This window comes from Equus asinus, chromosome 22 (assembly GCF_041296235.1).
Source record: "Equus asinus isolate D_3611 breed Donkey chromosome 22, EquAss-T2T_v2, whole genome shotgun sequence".
Taxonomy (NCBI): domain Eukaryota; kingdom Metazoa; phylum Chordata; class Mammalia; order Perissodactyla; family Equidae; genus Equus; species Equus asinus.
The window spans coordinates 54,441,882-54,459,250 of NC_091811.1; the positions used below are offsets into that span (position 1 = coordinate 54,441,882).

General features: G+C 47.3%; 2 protein-coding genes across 14 annotated transcripts in view; one reads left to right on the plus strand and one right to left on the minus strand.

The window, feature by feature from the left end:
• Positions 1-8,762, minus strand: part of CSAD (cysteine sulfinic acid decarboxylase) — a 25,791-nt gene extending 17,029 nt beyond the window's left edge. The window contains exons 1-2 of one of the 9 annotated variants that reach the window (XM_044756204.2): positions 8,426-8,762; positions 3,860-3,926 (exon numbers count right to left, since the gene is read on the minus strand). The gene's annotated coding sequence lies outside the window, so the exon portion shown is untranslated. Of the gene's footprint in view, positions 1-3,062; positions 3,100-3,859; positions 3,971-7,742; positions 7,888-8,073 lie in introns of those variants that run through there. The other 8 variants (XM_070495059.1, XM_070495060.1, XM_014847499.3 and 5 more) reach the window with 8 other exon arrangements.
• The window catches only part of ZNF740 (zinc finger protein 740), a 10,403-nt gene continuing 1,022 nt past the window's right edge, over positions 7,989-17,369 (plus strand). The window contains exons 1-7 of one of the 5 annotated variants that reach the window (XM_014847511.3): positions 7,989-8,177; positions 9,057-9,373; positions 12,019-12,168; positions 12,509-12,598; positions 13,051-13,174; positions 13,473-13,591; positions 14,580-16,271. In XM_014847511.3, coding sequence (XP_014702997.1) covers positions 9,365-9,373; positions 12,019-12,168; positions 12,509-12,598; positions 13,051-13,174; positions 13,473-13,591; positions 14,580-14,669 — 582 coding nt within the window. In that variant the 5' untranslated portion in view covers positions 7,989-8,177; positions 9,057-9,364 and the 3' untranslated portion in view covers positions 14,670-16,271. Of the gene's footprint in view, positions 8,178-9,056; positions 9,574-12,018; positions 12,169-12,508; positions 12,599-13,050; positions 13,175-13,472; positions 13,592-14,579; positions 16,272-17,369 lie in introns of those variants that run through there. The other 4 variants (XM_014847512.3, XM_014847508.3, XM_014847509.3 and 1 more) reach the window with 4 other exon arrangements.

The window sequence follows — 17,369 nt, forward strand, 5'->3', positions numbered from 1 at the left end:
CTGATGGACATTTGGGTTGCTTCCACTTTTTGGCTGTTGTGAATAACGCTGCTATGAAATTTTACATACAAATTTTTGTGCAGGCATATGTTTTCAATTCGCTTGGGCACATACCTAGGAGTGGGTCTTATGGTAACTCTATGTGTAACTTTTTGCAGAACTGCCATACTGTTTTTCAAACTGGCTGCACCATTTACATTCCCATCAGCAATGTACGAGGGTCCCAATTTCTCTACACCCTCGCCAGACCTGTAATTCTCAGTCTCTTTGATCGTAGCTGGCAGCATTTGTAATTTTGATAAAGACTGCCAGCATCCACACAGCTTGTACCAGTGCATGAAAATGCCTACGTTCTCAGCCTCAGGAACAGAGGATGTTGTGGCAACTTCTGAATCTTTTTAATCTGAGTAAAAAATGATATCTTAGCATAGTTTTATTTTAGTCGAACTCCTGTAGTAGTCAGTTTTCCTATGGTAACTAACGGCTTCAAAATCCTACGGGCAGGGCCAGCCCCGTGGCCGGGTGGTTAAGCTCGCACGCTCTGTTTCAGCAGCACAGGGTTTCATCGGTTCGAATCCTAGATGCAGACCTAGCATGGCTCACCGAACCACGCTCAGGCGGCGCCCCCGTACCACACTAGAAGGACCCACAACTAAAATACACAACCATGTACTGGAGGGCTTTGGGGAGAAGAAGGAAAAATAAAAAAAAAATAAAATCTTAAAAAAAAAAGTCCCATTGGCTTACAACAACAGAGGTTTATTTCTCTTTCATGGTTTACACTGGTGGTGGAGTTGGTTACAGCTCTGATTCATGTCCAAGACCCAGGCTGAAGGAATAGTCCCTATCCGGGACACAGCATTCTCAGGGCAGAGGGAAAAGAGCAAAAGGCAGAGAAAACCATGCATCAACTCATAACTTCGGCTCAGACCTGGCACATGGCACATCTACTCATAACCTATTGACCAAAGCAAGCCCTAGGGCGGCAGGGTGAGGAGGCATATTCCTCCCACAAGAGGGCTCTGCAAAGCGCATGGCAACGGGTGAAGACATACAACCCCATCACAAGCTCACTGGGGCACAGGCCCTTAGAATTTTGCATTATGTTTCATTCAGTCCACACCAGCCCACCACTCTCATTTGCTTTACCTGCCTGGCCCTGTAGATATCTGAGTCGGAATCACTGGTCTAAAGGCTTCCTCTCCTTCTCCCTCAGGGATACTCTTGATTATCCCCTCTCATTTCTTCAACTCCCCTTCCTGCTACCTCTTTCTCGCACCATTTTAAATTGTTTAAACTTCTCACATGTTCCCACTGCAGCCACCTCCTCTTCACAGCCAATCTCCTTAAAAGAGTTGTCTCCACTCCCTGTCTTCACTTCCTCTTCTCTCACTTTCCTCAACCCACCACCATGTAGCTTCCCCCTTCAAGGTCACCAAGATCTTCCCTGCCTCCAAATCCAATGGACACATCTCATCTTTATCCTATTTGACCCCTCTGGAGCTATCTTGGTTTGCCATTTCATCTTGAAACAGTTTCTTCCATTGGCTTCCATATGACTACCCCATTTCTTGGTTTCCTTTGCATTTTACCTGCCTCTCGCCCTCCCTTAAATGCTAGTCCCTGAGGGTTCTATCCCAGGGTCTCTCTCATCCGTATTCTGCATCTCTCCCTGGACAATGTCATCCATTCCCAAGGCTACATGCTGGTGACTCCTTCATCCCAGACCTCTCTCCTGAGCCCAGATCCTTGAAGCCACCTGATTAATTTGGAAGTCTCACAGGCATTTCACACTCAATAGGTCCAAAAGTGAACTCACTATCAGCCCTTTCAAATCTGCTCTTCTCCTTGGGTTCCCTGGTTCAGTGACTAGCACCATCTTCGAATGGTTGCTCAAACTGACCTAGATTCTAACTGACCTCCTGCCTCCTCATCCTAGACTGATTTTTTTCCTTTTTATTTAATCTTCAAATGTTGTTAGATCTTTCTCTCTCCCATTCAAAAACATTAGCATAACACTAAAATTTGGATAAAGCTTCACTTTTTTCCTCTGAAAAATGCTGTAAAAATTCTTTTCCTTAAAAACAATTTAAAGGAGGGGCTGGCCCCATGGCCGAGTGGTTAAGTTCGCGCACACACTTTGGCGGCCCAGGGTTTCACTGGCTCGGATGCTGGGCACAGACATGGCACCGCTCATCAGGCCACGCTGAGGCAGCATCCCACACAGCAGAGCCAGAAAGACCTGAACTAGAATACACAACTATGCACTGAGGAGCTTTGGCGAGAAGAAGAAAAAAAAAGAAAGAAGATTGGCAACAGATGTCAGCTCAGGTGCCAATCTTTAAAAAACAAACAAACAAACAGACAAAAACCAAAAGGAATGTGTCATCTTAAATCAATTCCTGGATAAGGAAGGAAAAAACCTATGAAGAACATTATTGTAATAACTGGTGGAATCTGACTACAAATAGCATCATAAATATTAGTATTCTACCAGTGTTAAATTTCCTGAATTTGATCATTGCATTGTGGTTGTATAAGAATGTTCTTAGAAAACACATGCTGGGGCTGGCCCCGTGGCCAAGTGGTTAAGTATTCACGTTCTGCTCTGGCGGCCCAGGATTTCGGTGGCCCAGGGTTTCGCCGGTTCGAATCCTGGGCACGGACATGGCACCACTCATCAAGCCATGCTGAGGCAGCATGCCACGACTAGAAGGACCCACAACTAAAAATACACAACTATGTACCAAGGGCTTTGGGCAGAAAAAGGAAAAATAAAGTCTTTAAAAAAAAAAAAAGAAGAAGAAAACATATACTAAAACATTTGGCAGTGAAAGAGCATGAAAGCAGCAACCTTCAGTTCGGAAAAAGACAATATTGTGTGTACGTATCTACAAACACTTCTAGAACAATAACAGCTTTATTGAGATATGATTCACATCCATCAAGTTTGCCCTTTGAAAGTGTACAATTCAGTGGTTTTTAGTATATTCACAAAGTTGTGCATCAATCACATTATTTAATTCCAGAATATTTTCATCACTCCAAAAGAAACCCCTTACCTATTTGCAGTCACTCCCCATCCTTTTTTTTCAAAGACTGAAAAAGATGGAAAAAGTCTTCAAAATATTAACTCTGGTTATTTCCAGCTTTGGGAATTATAGATTTTCATTTTCTTATTTATACACTTCTATATTTTTATAATTTTATACAATAACTTCATATTACTTATGTAATTCAAATAAAGGGGGTTTCTTGTTTTTTGATGAGGAAGATTGGCCCCGAGCTAACATCTGTTGCCAATCTTCCCCTTTTTGCTTGAGGAAGATTGTCGTTGAGCTAACACCTGTGTCAAACTTCCTGTATTTTGTACGTGGGATGCTGCCACAGTGTGGCTTGATCAGCGGTATGTAGGTCTGCACCCAGGATCTGAACCTGTGTCCTCTGGGCCACCAAAGTGGAGCACGCAAACTTAACCACTAAGCCACCAGGCCGGCCCCTGAAGGTTATTTTTAAGCAACAAAAAAGATTAAGGAGGAATTAAGGGGCAACAAGAATTTCAATATGTACAAATCGCCAGACTCAAGGAACGGCCCTAGTAGGTCATGTGGTTTCCCAACTCCTCGATGCACTATCATCAAAAAGGTCCAACAGGTAACAAAGGTAACCACATACTGCTCACTTTTATTACACAGCCCAACTGGCTCTCAGAGAGAGGAACAGGTTCAGCTAGTTCAGCAAAGAGTGACTGAGTACCTACTTCTGTAGCCCGGCACTAACCCGGGTGCTGTGTCTGCCCTATGTGCCCCAGCTAACTGGCCAGCAGGGAGGCCCACACATAAAATAAAGGCATGCTCACCTCAAGAGAGTGGACCAGTCACGAAGGAAGCCAGCTGGTTAATTCTGCTCAGTTAGCCCAGGGCAGCCTTCAAAGAGAAAACACTCAGGCTCTCCTAAAGGCCATAGAAAACTGGTGCAGGAAAAGACTAATCGGTAATTATTACACTACTGTTTGAAGAAGATGGGCTGGGCCTGAGGGAAGAGTGTGCCAAGGAAGTGAGGTAAGGTCATGTGGGAGGAGGCCTGCCTGTGGGCAAAGGGATCAGGCCATTGCTTCTTAAGCAGTTTCAGCCAAGCTTGTTGTGAGAATTGCAAACACTGACCTCTGAGCTGTGTACCTATTAACAGAGCCCACTGACTCAACACCCACATTCACAGAGGCACAAATTCTCCTTAAGGGTACTCTGTCTTCTCCTCTTCCAGATGGTAAATTCCTGGGGAGAGAGGCCTAAGTCTTATCCTTCTTTAAGTAAAGCACTAAATACAAAAATAATGTTAGTTTTCATCTTTTTGAGTCTCCACTCCCTTCTCCCAAGGTCTTGCACAAAGGCACGAAATAAACACTTGGTGAATCAACCAACTATTCCAGGTACTGAAAAATAATGCCACATTTCCACTTACATTTGATTTGCATAAACAAAAAATCTGCATTAATGACAACTTAGAAGATTCACAAAGGGCTTTTTTTTCTTCTCAAAGTCTTCTCATCTATGATCTCATTTGATCCTCAGGGAAGTGCTAGAAATTAGCCTGAAAAGTTATTTATTTATTCATCCTTGTTTTCAAGATGAGGACTCTTGGGCCAGAAAGAGTGAACTAATTTGTCCAAGATTCCAAAGGTGACATGGGAGAAGGCCCAGATCGCTGATCTTCTGACTTCTGGGCTAGGACCTCTCCCACCACGTTGTTGGTCCCTTTTAATTCTGGCAGTTCTCACTACCTCTCACCATACACAAAAGTGAACTGCAGCTGAGATGAAGACATAAACTGAAAATACACAACTATAAGAATACCACAAGGAAATACAGAGAAATATTTTTATAATCTTGAGATAGCATATCACAAAAACCTAAAAGCCACAGGCAGATTTGACTATGTAAAACTTTCAAAATTCTGTGTCAAGAAAGACACCTTTAAAGTGGTTAAAGATACCTCATGGCTTTATTTTTCCCCACTCATTATTTGACCCACTCAATGTTTTCCAAAATGGTTTCTGCTTCTCTTGCAATTATTCTTTTCCACCTAAATTTTAAAATCAGCTTAAGTTCCATGCAAAGTTTTGTTTGAATTAGAATTTAACTTAATCTAGAGCAAAAACTTGTATCTCTACAACAGTAAGTCTTCCTATTCACGGACATATAACCAAGCCCTTTTTGTCTTTCACTAACATAGTCTCACTTTCTTAATATACAACTTGCAGTTTCCTGTTAAATCTATTTCTAAAAATGTAATATTTCTTATTATGAGATCATTTATTCTATGACATTTTTATGGTTCGTTATTGTTCTTATATTTTATTTATACAATTTTTGTTTGTTAATCTTACATCTGACCATGTTGCTGAACTCACTAGTTTTAGTATTTTGTCAATCGATTCTTTCTGTAGACGTCTACATCATACAAAAATAATGACACTTTTGGGTGGCCAGGAGCTCTAGTAGAATATTAGTTTTGATGGTACACATTCTTGTCTTGTTTCTATCTTTGATTGGAATGTTTCAAATATTTTCCCATAAAGCATAACTTTTGTTCTAAAAAAAAAGTTGAAAGATAAATGAAAAACTAAGAGAAAATATTTTAAATGCATATGACAAATAAAAAGTTAATGTAACAGAGAAGATCTCTACCAACCAATAAGAAATGGACAAAATGATCTACTTTTTTCCTTACTGGGCAAAAAATATGAACAAGCAGCTCAAAAAAAAATTTTAAATGGTCAAAAACCAACGAGATGCTCAACCTCACTATTAATAACATGCAAATTAAAACAATGAAATTACTGGGGGCGGCCCAGTGGCATAGTGGTTAAGTTCGCATGTTCTGCTGTGCATGGCCAGAGGTTCACAGGTTCAGATCCTGGGCACGGACCTAGCACTGCTCTTCAAGACATGCTGTGGCGGTGTCTCACATAAACTAGAGGAAGACTGGCACACAGGTTAGCTCAGCAACAATCTTCTTCAAGCAAAACAGGAACATTGACAACAGATATTATCTCAGGGCCTACCTTCCTCACAGAAAAGAAATTTAAAAAAAAACAATGAAATTACTATTTTTCACCTATCAAACTGGCAACTGTATAAAAAGTTCATGGGCCGGCTGGGTGGCACAGCAGTTAAGTGCACACGTTCCACTTCAGTGGGCCGGGGTTCACCGGTTCCAATCCCAGGTGCGGACATGGTACCGGTTGGCAAGCCATGCTGTGGAAGGCGTCCCACATATAAAGTAGAGGAGGATGGGCACAGATGGGCTCAGGGCCAGTCTTCCTCAGCAAAAGGAGGAGGACTGGCAGCAGATGTTAGCTCAGGGCTAATCTTCCTCAAAAAAAAATAATAATAATAATTCACAGCGTCCAGTATTGCCAAGGTTGCAGGAATTGTGAACATTCACACATGGCTCTGAGTAAACATGCAAACTGGTACAAACTTCTGAAATTCAATTTCACAGAATCTATTAAAAACTTAAAATGCAAATATCCTCTCTACAAATCTATCTATAGATGCAAAAGGATAATTATAGAAGGATGTTCATTATGGCATTGTTTACAAAACAAAAAAACCTGAAACTAACCTAAATGTTCATCAGGTTGGGTCCAGGCAAATTAAAATACAAACATAAGTTTGGATACTATGCAACAATTTAAAAAATATGAACTGACTTAGAAGATGTCTAAGATACACTCTTAGGTTGGCACAGGGTCCTGGTGCATTATAGGTGCTCAAGAAGTGTGTTCTGGATAAAAAATATGTATTTTTGTATGAACACAGAAAAAAACCTGAAGGTATACACACCAAACTGATAAAAGTGACTACCTTATGAGCATGGGATAGTAAAGGGAGAAACCAAACATTTTCTGCTTTTTATTCTTTTGTGTTCTGTGGATTTATTAAAATAAGTATAAGCTAATTTTTTAAAAATTAAAGACACTTCTGATTACTTTTCTCTATCTCCATTTTATCTCAATTTTATGATGATCCTAAGAGCACAATGACAATGGCTCAAAACATGGAGAACTCAGGGAAGTGAAATCTGTGTACAAACAGCGTCTGGAAATTGTCTTCTTTCATAAATAAAGATTTTTTTTTCTTTTGGTATCCCCATTAATTCTCCTAACTCGCAACCTGAAAGCACCTACAGCAGAAGCTGGGGCCTAAATGGAATCGAAATTTCTTTCCATCAAGCGCACTTGGCATAGTCCATCTTTGGCAGGACCCCTCCCCACCAGCTAAAGTTGGGGTAGAATTTGCAGAAAGGCTCAAGTTTCCATTTTCCTAGTGCAACCGGGTCTAGGGACCACCCTGCGTCGTCAAGTCTGCAACAAGACTACAGTCTCCTACCGAGGGGAGTCCTGGGGCTTTTACCAGGCCAGGCCAGTGTTAGACGCTGGACGGTCTGGAATAAAGGGGAAGCGGCATAAAGTAACCAGACTGACTTCGGGGTCGCACACCGCGGCCAGGGCACCCATTTTCAGACTGGGGCTGAGCGCACTCAGCCGGAGTGTGCAAAAAAGTTAACTCCTCTCCCAGCTAACGGGGTGACCCCAGAATCTGCACATCTGGGCCTGAAAAGGCCAGGTATGAACTATTCTGGCTTTATATGGGGCTCCAGGATCAGAAGCGACAGGGACAACGTCCGCAAGGAAGGGAGACTGATGGCGCTTTTTCAAGGAGTCTGAACCAGCTCACCTAGCAAAACCTCTCAACGAGCAACCAGCGAACAACCTTTGCAAAGCCTTCGTTCCTGCCCTCAGTCAAGATGGCCACCGGGGCACGCCCGCAAGACGGCGCACGCGCCGTACTGCCGGCCCGCCCCCTTCCCGTCCGTCCGCGCGCCGGCCCCGCCCACTCACCAGCTGCACCCCCTCTGTGCGTCCCCAGCCTCACCCCCTTTCTGACTGCCCCCGCCCGTCCAGGCTCCCGAGCCCGGAAGTGGATGTTGCTGCTCGGCGAAGAGGACGAGGGGGAGGGGGAAGTGCTTCCGGGGAAACGGGCCCCGGGTTGGTGTTTGTAAACTTGCCTCGGTCCCGACGGGGGCAGCGGCGGCCACGGGGTTGGCACGGGGTGCTGGGGCCTAGAGGACGCGCCGCGGCAGGGGCGACAGCAGGAGGCCGCGCCTGGCAGGTAGGAGCACGCCCCAGGGCGCGCAGCGTCGTGCGGTCAGACGGCAGCGCTGGGGCAGCTCGCAGGCCGTGGGGCGCCGCGCGGGAAGGGGGAGGGGAAGGGAGGAGGGGCGCGTGGCGAAGGGAGGGGGCTCGCCGGGAGGGAAGGGGCGCGCGCACTGCCCTCCGCCCGCGCGTCCTCCAGCCCGACCGCGTCCCCGGCCCAGGAGAGGGGGCTTGTTCGCAGGGGACGCGGGCGCGAGCACGCACCTCGCGCGCTGCTCCGCGCTCTCGGGCTCTCCTGTGGGTTCGTGCGGCGGGCGCAGCGGCTGGCTGGCTGGCTGGCTGGCAGGCTGGCTGGAGGGAGGGAGGGGATGCGCAGCGCCGCGCTTCGCCTGTCTGCCTTCCCCCTCCGTAGCGAGTTTCCGTACCTTCAGGAGGATTCGGAGAACGCGCACATGTGGGGCGGCCCGGGCGCGCACTGCCTGTCGGGTTTCTGCCCGCTCCCCGAGCGCCCAGCGATCGCCCCTGAGCGTTTCTCCACCCCAATTGCAGCCGCCTCAATAGAGTGCGCGCTCCGCGGGCCGGCCCACTCGCCGCAAAAGCCCCGAAGGGCCTCCGCCCCCTTCTTCCATTTCCTGCTGGCAAATCCTAGCAGTTGCCTATTGCAGTTTCTCCAGAGGAGGCTTCAGTTACTTTTGCTCCTGTTGGCCGCCCCTCCTTGCCCAGGAGACCAGTTTTCTTCTGTTGACCCAGAAAGAAAACTCTTCTTGACTAATGTCCTCTTTCTGAGCTTCGAAGAGAGCGCCCGGCAAAAAAGAAAAAACAGATTCAGCCCACTACAGGTTGTATGGCCTGAGGATTTTGTACCTAATAGTCCCATCTCCCTTTCTGGTTTCAGGTTGCTGAAACAGATCGGGAACTTCATCGACAGAATTCAGTTGGAAGACGAAGACTGGCAGACTCTTTTTCTTCAGACGTTAGGCAGGAGCCAAGTGGAGACCGGGGATTCTTGGAACAGCTATCTTCCCTTTGGAGGACACTAAATTCTATTTGAAGACAAAGGCAGTTCAATATGGCAGCAGGACTGAAAGGACACAAAGGAGTTGTTACAGTGATTTGGTGACAGTTCTTCAAACGAAAGTGTCTTAAGGAAAGGTGGATCAAGAAACTCCTGAACTTTTGGGTTGCTTTAAGTGAGAAATCAGCATGGCTCAGGTAAAAAGCTCTAGAGTCCTCCTCCTTCAAGATCACTGGGAAGCGTGTTTGCAGTTTCTCTCTTGAATGCTGCCTTAGTCAACACATTGACCAACCCAGTGAGCCAAGCTCTGTATTAAGCACCAGGGGGAGATCTAGAGGAAGGAAAGGAGACAGGCCACAGCCCCTGCCTTCAGGGAGCTTCCAGTCAAATGAAGGAGGTAGGCTATACTGCATCACAGGCACTGATGGGATATTTGCAAAGCAACATGTACTCAATTTACCCTGCGTACCTTAAGTGCTGAGGGGCACGAGGGAGTGAACAGTCTGGTGAATGCCTCGTTTGTTTTTTTCAACAGGAATTTATTGGGCTCCTGTTACATGCAGGGCATTGTGCTGGGGATACAAAGATTAATAAGATCATCCCTGTCCCCAGCAAGCTTCTAGGCTAGTTGAGGTGGGGGGAGATGGAGACACAAGTTTATTATTTATCTTTGTATTCACAACACCTTGCATAGTGGCTGGCTAGTAGGTAGAGACTCAGGGAATCCATTGATTGAAGGAATGTGCAATGATAGAGGTATGTGCGCTGCAGAGGAGAGAATGATACAGCTGCCTGGATGAAAAGATGAAGCTTGAAGGATGCATGGGATTTTGCTAGCTAAACAAGCAGAACAGGGCATTCAGACAAGGAGAACTGTGTGGGCAGAGGCTTAGAGGCAGGGAGAACGATGAGGTGAGAAGCTCTGTAGGTAGTTGGCTAGTTAAGGAGCAAAGGGTTCAAATGGGGGGTGGTTAGGCAATAGGACAGACAGTGATGGACGGAAAAGTTAGGATGAGAGAGTTGTTTCCTGGAGAAATGAGCGGAATATAACTCAAGGACTTTTTATACCTTGATAAGGAATTAGACTTTGTAGGGAGTGGAAACTCTCTCTGAAGAGTGTTGAGCAGCGGAATGATGCCAGATCAGTGTATTTAGAAGGCAGTTGTCATTGTGGGGGTACTGGATGGATTGGAGAGACAGGATGACCAGATAGGCTGTTGTAGCTGTGTGGGTAGAAAAGCCAAGTGCTCACATCCCCAGAGTTTCTCCCAGCTTTCTTCCAGGGACCCTCCCCTACCAGTCTCACCAAGATGGCAGCCTGATGATAATATAAGTGGCTTTCTTCCAGCTGCACGCACAGCTTCCTCCTTTCCATGCAGAGTAGGAGCCCTTCAGTTTCTTCTTCCTTTGTCTGCAACCCACTTCACAGCATCGTATATTCACTCTTGTTCTGGGAAGACTGCGTTTCACTAATCACGGACTTTGTACTGGGCATTGATAAGCATTTTACATCTTAGTTTAAGTCTCATCGGCCTTGTAAGTCGGATAGATACTGTGAATAAACATTTTGCATTTAAAGAAACTGAGGCTTAAAGAGGTGGAGTAATTTGCCCAAGATTATACAGTGCAAATAGCAAAGCTAAATTTTTTGTTACCTCTAGACCTATCAATCCAGAGTCTTTGAAGGGGAGAGAAGGGGTCCCAGGATATACTGACCATCTAAAAAGAATTTCTTTGTAAATCACTCATGGAAATATGCTGACCAACTAGTTCTTAAAAGTGTTTTTTCAGTAAGAAAAGTGTATTCTCTAGTGCTGGCTAAACCAAGTCAGCTTGGAGAATGTAGCAGTGAAAAGAGAAAGCTTTCTTAAACATACCTTGCTTAAGTAATTTTTCAACTATATGTAGAGCAGGGAATGTGAAGAAATCTGGATATGCACACATATAAATGGCCTGGGGGGTCAAGCAAATTGTATATTCAACTCCAAAGTCCTTCCAAGTGGTTTAATTTTTATATCTGTTATAATTGACAACACTCAGGGAATTTAAAATCTAAAGGGAGAAATGACCTAATTTTACTGATAAACATATTTGTGGGACCTGAGAGGATAGATAGTTGGCACCAATGAGGTCTGCCAATCAGAAGTGGGCTATGTGATGCTGAGTGCCACTGAGAGAAGAAGGAGGAAGTTTCCCCAGAAATTTCCCATTTCTTGTTGAGAGCAGGACAGACCCTCATGCCTGCTCACAAGACCTGGAAATACTTTGAAGTATTGTGTAGACACACACACACAGTACACTGTACCTAGCACAGTGCTAATGACAAAAGTGTTGCTAATAGCTTGATTATTCACTTGATCTGTATCCTAAATGTTGATGGCTGACTAAGTAACTAGTTCTTGGTGAGATGAGTTAGGGAGGACTCTTGAAGGAAGCAGGGGTGGTTTTTTTTTTAAGATTGGCACCTGAGCTAACATCTGTTGCCAATCTTCTTTTTCTTTCCTTCTCCCCAAAACCCCCCAGTACATAGCTGTATATACTGCTTGTACGTCCTTCTGACTCTGCTATGTGGGATGCCGCCTCAGCTTGGCTTGATGAGCGGTGCTAGGTCTGCGCCCAGGATCCGAACCGGCGAAACCCTGGGCTGCCCAAGTGGAGCACGCGAACTTATCCACTCAGCCATGGGGCTGACCCCAGGAAGCAGGGTTTTGCAGTGACGAGGGACCCTCCCTAGAGAGAAGCAGTTTGTAGCTGGGTGTAAAAGGTAGTTCTATAGGGGATGGCAGCCTGTTTGTGCCCTGCCCTGCCAGGTGACCTGACACCTCATCTCCTTTCAACTTAGGCAAGTCTCCTGGCTTGTGAAGGCCTAGCAGGTGTGAGTTTGGTTCCCACTGCAGCCAGCAAGAAGATGATGCTGAGCCAGATTGCCAGCAAGCAGGCCGAGAATGGAGAGCGGGCAGGTAGCCCTGATGTGCTGAGGTGCTCGAGTCAGGTACAGCGCTTGAGTCCATTGCGGCACCTGGGGGTCGGGTGGCCCAGCTCTCTGCCAGGAGATGCCAAGCTTTGATTCCTCAGTGCTTCTGTTTAGAGAAGTGGGGAAAGGGATCCAGCTGGGGACTGGACGAACATGGGTATTTCAGAGAGCTAAGGAGGGTCTTCTCTGTACCTACAACCCCTTCACATCGGAGTACTGGAGAGGACTCGGAGGAGTACTTTTTCTAAGCCTTTGGGGCAGGTGGCTTACTCTCATATACAAAGTGTTTGAAAGCAGCATTTCTCCTCTCTTGTGTTCCGAGATGGACTGTGAGTTTAGACTCGATTTGTGTTCAAAGGGCCACCGAAAAGAGAGCGATAAGTCCAGGAGCCGCAAAGATGATGACAGCTTGGCCGAGGCCTCTCATTCAAAAAAGACTGTTAAAAAGGCAGGTAATGGGGTAATCCCCAAACTGGTATAGTTTGGTAATGGGATAATTCTCTTCTTCCCCTATGGCTCACCCTGCAGCTTTCCCTAGGTATTTTGGTCCTTCATAGGCAGTGAGTGTGTCTCCCTGAATTCCTCCAAGGACCACTTTGGTAGCTGTCTCTGCCCTCTGCAGAACATCCTTGGGAAAGGAAGAAGGTGTAGGGAGCATGTGGTCCTGTGGCAGAGGGCAGGCCGACTCCCAACCCCCCCACCCCCGTTGCATTCAGAGTGTGGGGTTTGATGAGGCAGACTGCTCAGCCACCCTGCCTCCTTCCCCAGAGGGCCTCTTAACCCTAAGGGGAGGGGGGAGGACAGCAGTGGAGAGGTAGCTTCATGCCACAGCTGGAAGCAGACCCGGAGCAGAAGTGGGCAGAGGGACAGCCTTGTGACGTGCCTGATTCTTGCCCCCAGGTGGTGGTAGTGGAACAAAATGGCTCTTTTCAAGTAAAGATTCCCAAAAATTTTGTTTGTGAACACTGCTTTGGAGCATTTAGGAGCAGTTACCACCTCAAGAGGCACATCCTTATTCATACCGGTAAGTCTCTTGCTCATATTCAAAGCGAGAGAATAGTCTGTGGTTTGTATTGCGTGTGTAGCTCTTGTTGGGTTTATTTTAAAGAGTAAGTATTAGACATAGAGGAAGAAGGTACGTGAATGAGGTAGAGAGATTGCCTGGCTCTGTATCTAGTGTCACTAAGACCAACATCTTTGAGGACCCTTCCCCATTAGATGTCTACACATTGCTAAAAGTTAAAATTTCTGGGAAAATACCTGGAATGAGGCCCCTGCCAGGTATACCTTCTGACATTAACTTCTGTCTCCACCTGGGCCAGGCGAGAAGCCATTTGAGTGTGATATATGTGATATGCGCTTCATCCAGAAGTACCACCTGGAGCGCCACAAGCGTGTACACAGTGGGGAAAAGCCCTACCAGTGTGAACGGTGTCATCAGGTAAGCTCACGTGTCAGCCATCCACCCCTGTGCACAGACTCTTCCTTCCCCGAGAACTCCCTGCCTGACAAGGGGCCACCTGGCATTCCTGGCCACGATAAAGTTAGTACCTCAGGGTGAGGGGTATCTCTGGTCTTATGCAACTGACCATGGGGAGGGGCCATTAGAATAATTGTAGTAATAATAATAATAATAATAGCAGTATTTCTAGAGTACTTACTCTGTGCCAGGCACTGTGAGAGCATACTTGATATAGATTATTTTATTTAATCCTCATATTAACTCCATAAGGCAGCTGTGTTGTGTTCGTTTCACATATGGGGAAATTGAGGTTCAGGGAGCTAAGTTTCTCAAGGACACAGCAGATCAAGGGCAGAGCTGGGATTCAACTGAACTTCAGAGCTGGTGCACTTTGGAGGAGGGGAGAGAATCTCTGCCCTGGGGGTCAGTATCTGATCCAATGAGAATAGAAGAGCCAGGACCAAAACGAGACAAGAACAAGAGATGAGAAACACTAACAGCTAGGACTTTCTGAAGGCTTTGCTGGGTCTCCAGCTGTGCTCCACGCTCTTGCATTGAACCTTCAGAACGCTAGAACGAAAGCTCCATGAGACAGAGGCTTTGTCTCTCTGGTTCTCCACTCTGTCCCCAGCCCCAGGAACTGGACCTGCCTTGAGATAGATACTCAATAAATATGTGATAAAGAAAGCCGCTCCTCTGTGAGGAAGTACTTTTAGCCCCATTTTACAGAAGAGTTTACAGATTCAGGGCTGTCAGCTCACTTGCCCAAGGTCACACAGCTGCTCAGTGGTAGAGCCAGGACTCAGACGCCAGAGCTTGAGTTCCTAACCGTGTGTACTTGTGCCACCTGGGTACGTGCTGAGGTGGTGCAGAATGGGACGGTGTGTGCCTCCTGAGTGGGGAAGACAGATGTAGCCTACAGGTAGAGTTTCTCCTCTCAGGCACTTAACCCTCCCTTTCTTCTCAGTGTTTTTCTCGGACAGATCGATTACTCAGACACAAACGGATGTGCCAAGGGTGCCAGTCCAAGACTTCCGACGGGCAGTTTTCTCTATAGGCGCAAGGGGCCCTGGGTGGTGGGAGTGATCAGAAGAATCTACTGAAGAGCGCATCCCCTCTGGTCTGATGGTCCCACCACCACCCCGTCTGTACCTGTCCCCCTCCTGGAGGAGTGGACCCAGGAGACCAGAAGAGTGCTTCCGGGGACAGTGGCCCCAGAGCCTGAGCTCTGTAAATAATCTGAGACTATGAGTATCTCGGGGGAGTTCCTTCAGCATTCCTGGGTAGGGAAGCTAGTCCCTGGACCCTTGGCTCTGGTCATGGTGGGGACTCAAGGTACAGGACCAAGACTGAAGTGTGGCTCTCACAACCTTGGACTACAGCTGGCAGCTGAAATGGAAAAGATTGGGGAGAGGGGTTTGTCTGTCTGTTCTGTTCTTGTTTTTGTTTATCCAAAAGCAATTTCAGCAGGTGCACTGTGGATACAGGTAATCTGGAGGCAGAGAGTCCTAGTTCAAACTAGGGACTACGGCTTGTCCAGCCCTCCCCCAAAATGGAGTTTTTAGTTGCAGTTGATCCTCAATGTTCCACAGCCCTGCACCTCACTTCCTGTTTGAAGGAGAACAGGATCAGGGACGGCAGCTGAGCTTACTTTGGCCTCATACACTGTAGGGACAAAAGGAAGAATGGGGGGGAGGAGCAGACAAGGGCTGGATCCAAGCAGAGTGGCCAGGTGCCTCTTATCTCCTCCAGGGAAGAGCGAGAGTTGTGCCCATGGGTGTGGTGATGGCCCATGCCACACTGGTACCTAATGGGGTCAGCTCAAGTGCCTTTGGGAGGAAACTTGGGTGAGAGTGGCCCATGAAGCCCTTTGTTTCTCTCTTTGGGAAGTTGATCTTGGAGATAGTTTGTGGCTACCTCGCTGCCATTGACTCCTAAGCCAGACAGAGGTGTTGACAGGGAGTCATGGATGTCAAAATGGGTTCTCTCTCCTTGTGCCCTCTTAGAAACAACCCAAGACTAGTCCCAAGTTGAGTAACAACTGTTGAAGTAACAAAGGGATTTGGTGTCCCCTGAGATGCCCCTTGAGCAGGAGGAGCGGTTCCCCCTGCCCAAGTCCTATCACTATATTCAGGTAGAGGAAGTAGGGGTCTGGCCTGTGGTCCCAAAGAACAAGGTCTTGGCTTCCTTCTTGATGGCCATCCCTACCCAACAAAGAACTGGGGGGAGGAAGTGCAGCAGAGAAAGGACTGAGGAAGAAACCTAACGTAGGTTTTATTCTTAACCATATTCTTTGCTCCTCTCTGCTCCAACACCACTACCCTATCCACCCCCAAAAAAGTGATCAGGGGTGTGTGTGTGTGTGTGGTATGTGAGTGTTCATGTTTGTATGCTTGGAGATGGCATATTATTGAGCCAAACCCTTCTTTGGCCCTCAACTTAGGGGAGGATGAGCATAAAACATCCTCTCCCCCCTCCCCCAAACCTGAAGGGTGCGTGAGGTTCCGGCAGGAGCTGGGGAACTCAATTTAGGGGACTGGAGGGCTTTGTTTTAGAGGGTTTTTTAAGATTGATTCAGCAGGCTGGTGGTTAGGGTGTTCCTAACCCAAGCCAGGGCTTGTGAACATGAATTTTTTAAAAGTGAAATAAAAAACTCTCTTCCTGCTAAGGAAAGGGTCTTATGGGAGGTTTTGAGGGTTTGGTTGACCCCCACTGGTCCTGACCTGACCTGTGGGGTGAGTAATCATGGAGACTGGGTGAACCTGACCAGGTTGTCAGTGGGGATCTCAGATGGCAACCTCCAGAAGGTATGATTGCATTTCCCAGAAAATGTAGAGAATCGCAGTATACTCCCAACTGTTACCTGTTCCAGAGGAGATGGGGGCAGGGGGCGGTCGTCTGTACCTCCAAGTGGTGAGGATTTCAGGGGAGAAGAAAAGAGGCTTGGCACCCTTTAGATGGTCCCTGATGGCATCAAGAGCCTTGGGGGAGACGCTGGGAATGTGTCTGCCGTTATGCTGGCACTCCCATCTGAGGTGGTCCAGGACCTGGACCTCAATCCTTGGATTTGCCCTGTGGTTCCTGCAGGCAGAGCATCTTTCTCCGTGGGAGCCAGCCCCCTTCCTTTTTAAGGGCTCTGCGGGGCTGGAATTTGTCTCTCATGCACCTCTGGGAATATATTCTGGGAAGGAGGATACATTTAGAAAACTGTCCTCCCAAGAGTGGCTTTGAAAGTGAGAGGCCTCTCCCCCTGCCACTTGCAGCTAATCTGTTTAGGGTGGGGTTGTGAGTGGAGAGACTCACATGAGTGCTCTGTGCCCTTACCTTGTGTGAGTGTGTGTTTAGGTCAGAATGTGCCCTGGCCCCCTGCAGCCTGCAGCTTCCTGCCTGGGTGGGTGGGAGAAAGGGCACTTCTGAACGTCTGTGCAAAGGGCCATCCAGAACCGCCCCCGCCGAGGATCGGGTGTGGGAGAAACTCAGGAGCAGGTGGTTAGTTCAGTTGTCCAGGTGCTGGTATTCTGGGGCTGTTGATGTGTGTGGAGAGAGGAGCAAAGAGGTCAAAGGAGTGACGAGTGACGTAGGGCCCAGAGGACCCAGGAGCCCCACGTATACCCCAGGGAAACCACAGACTAAGACCGCTGCAAAGGCTCCTGGGCCCGATGCCCCGCCCTCCTTGCTGGGGTGGGGTCTAGCACTGGAAAGATGCCTCAGGTGTGTTGGGAGTGAAGGGAAAGGGAGACAGGACAGGCTCTCAGAG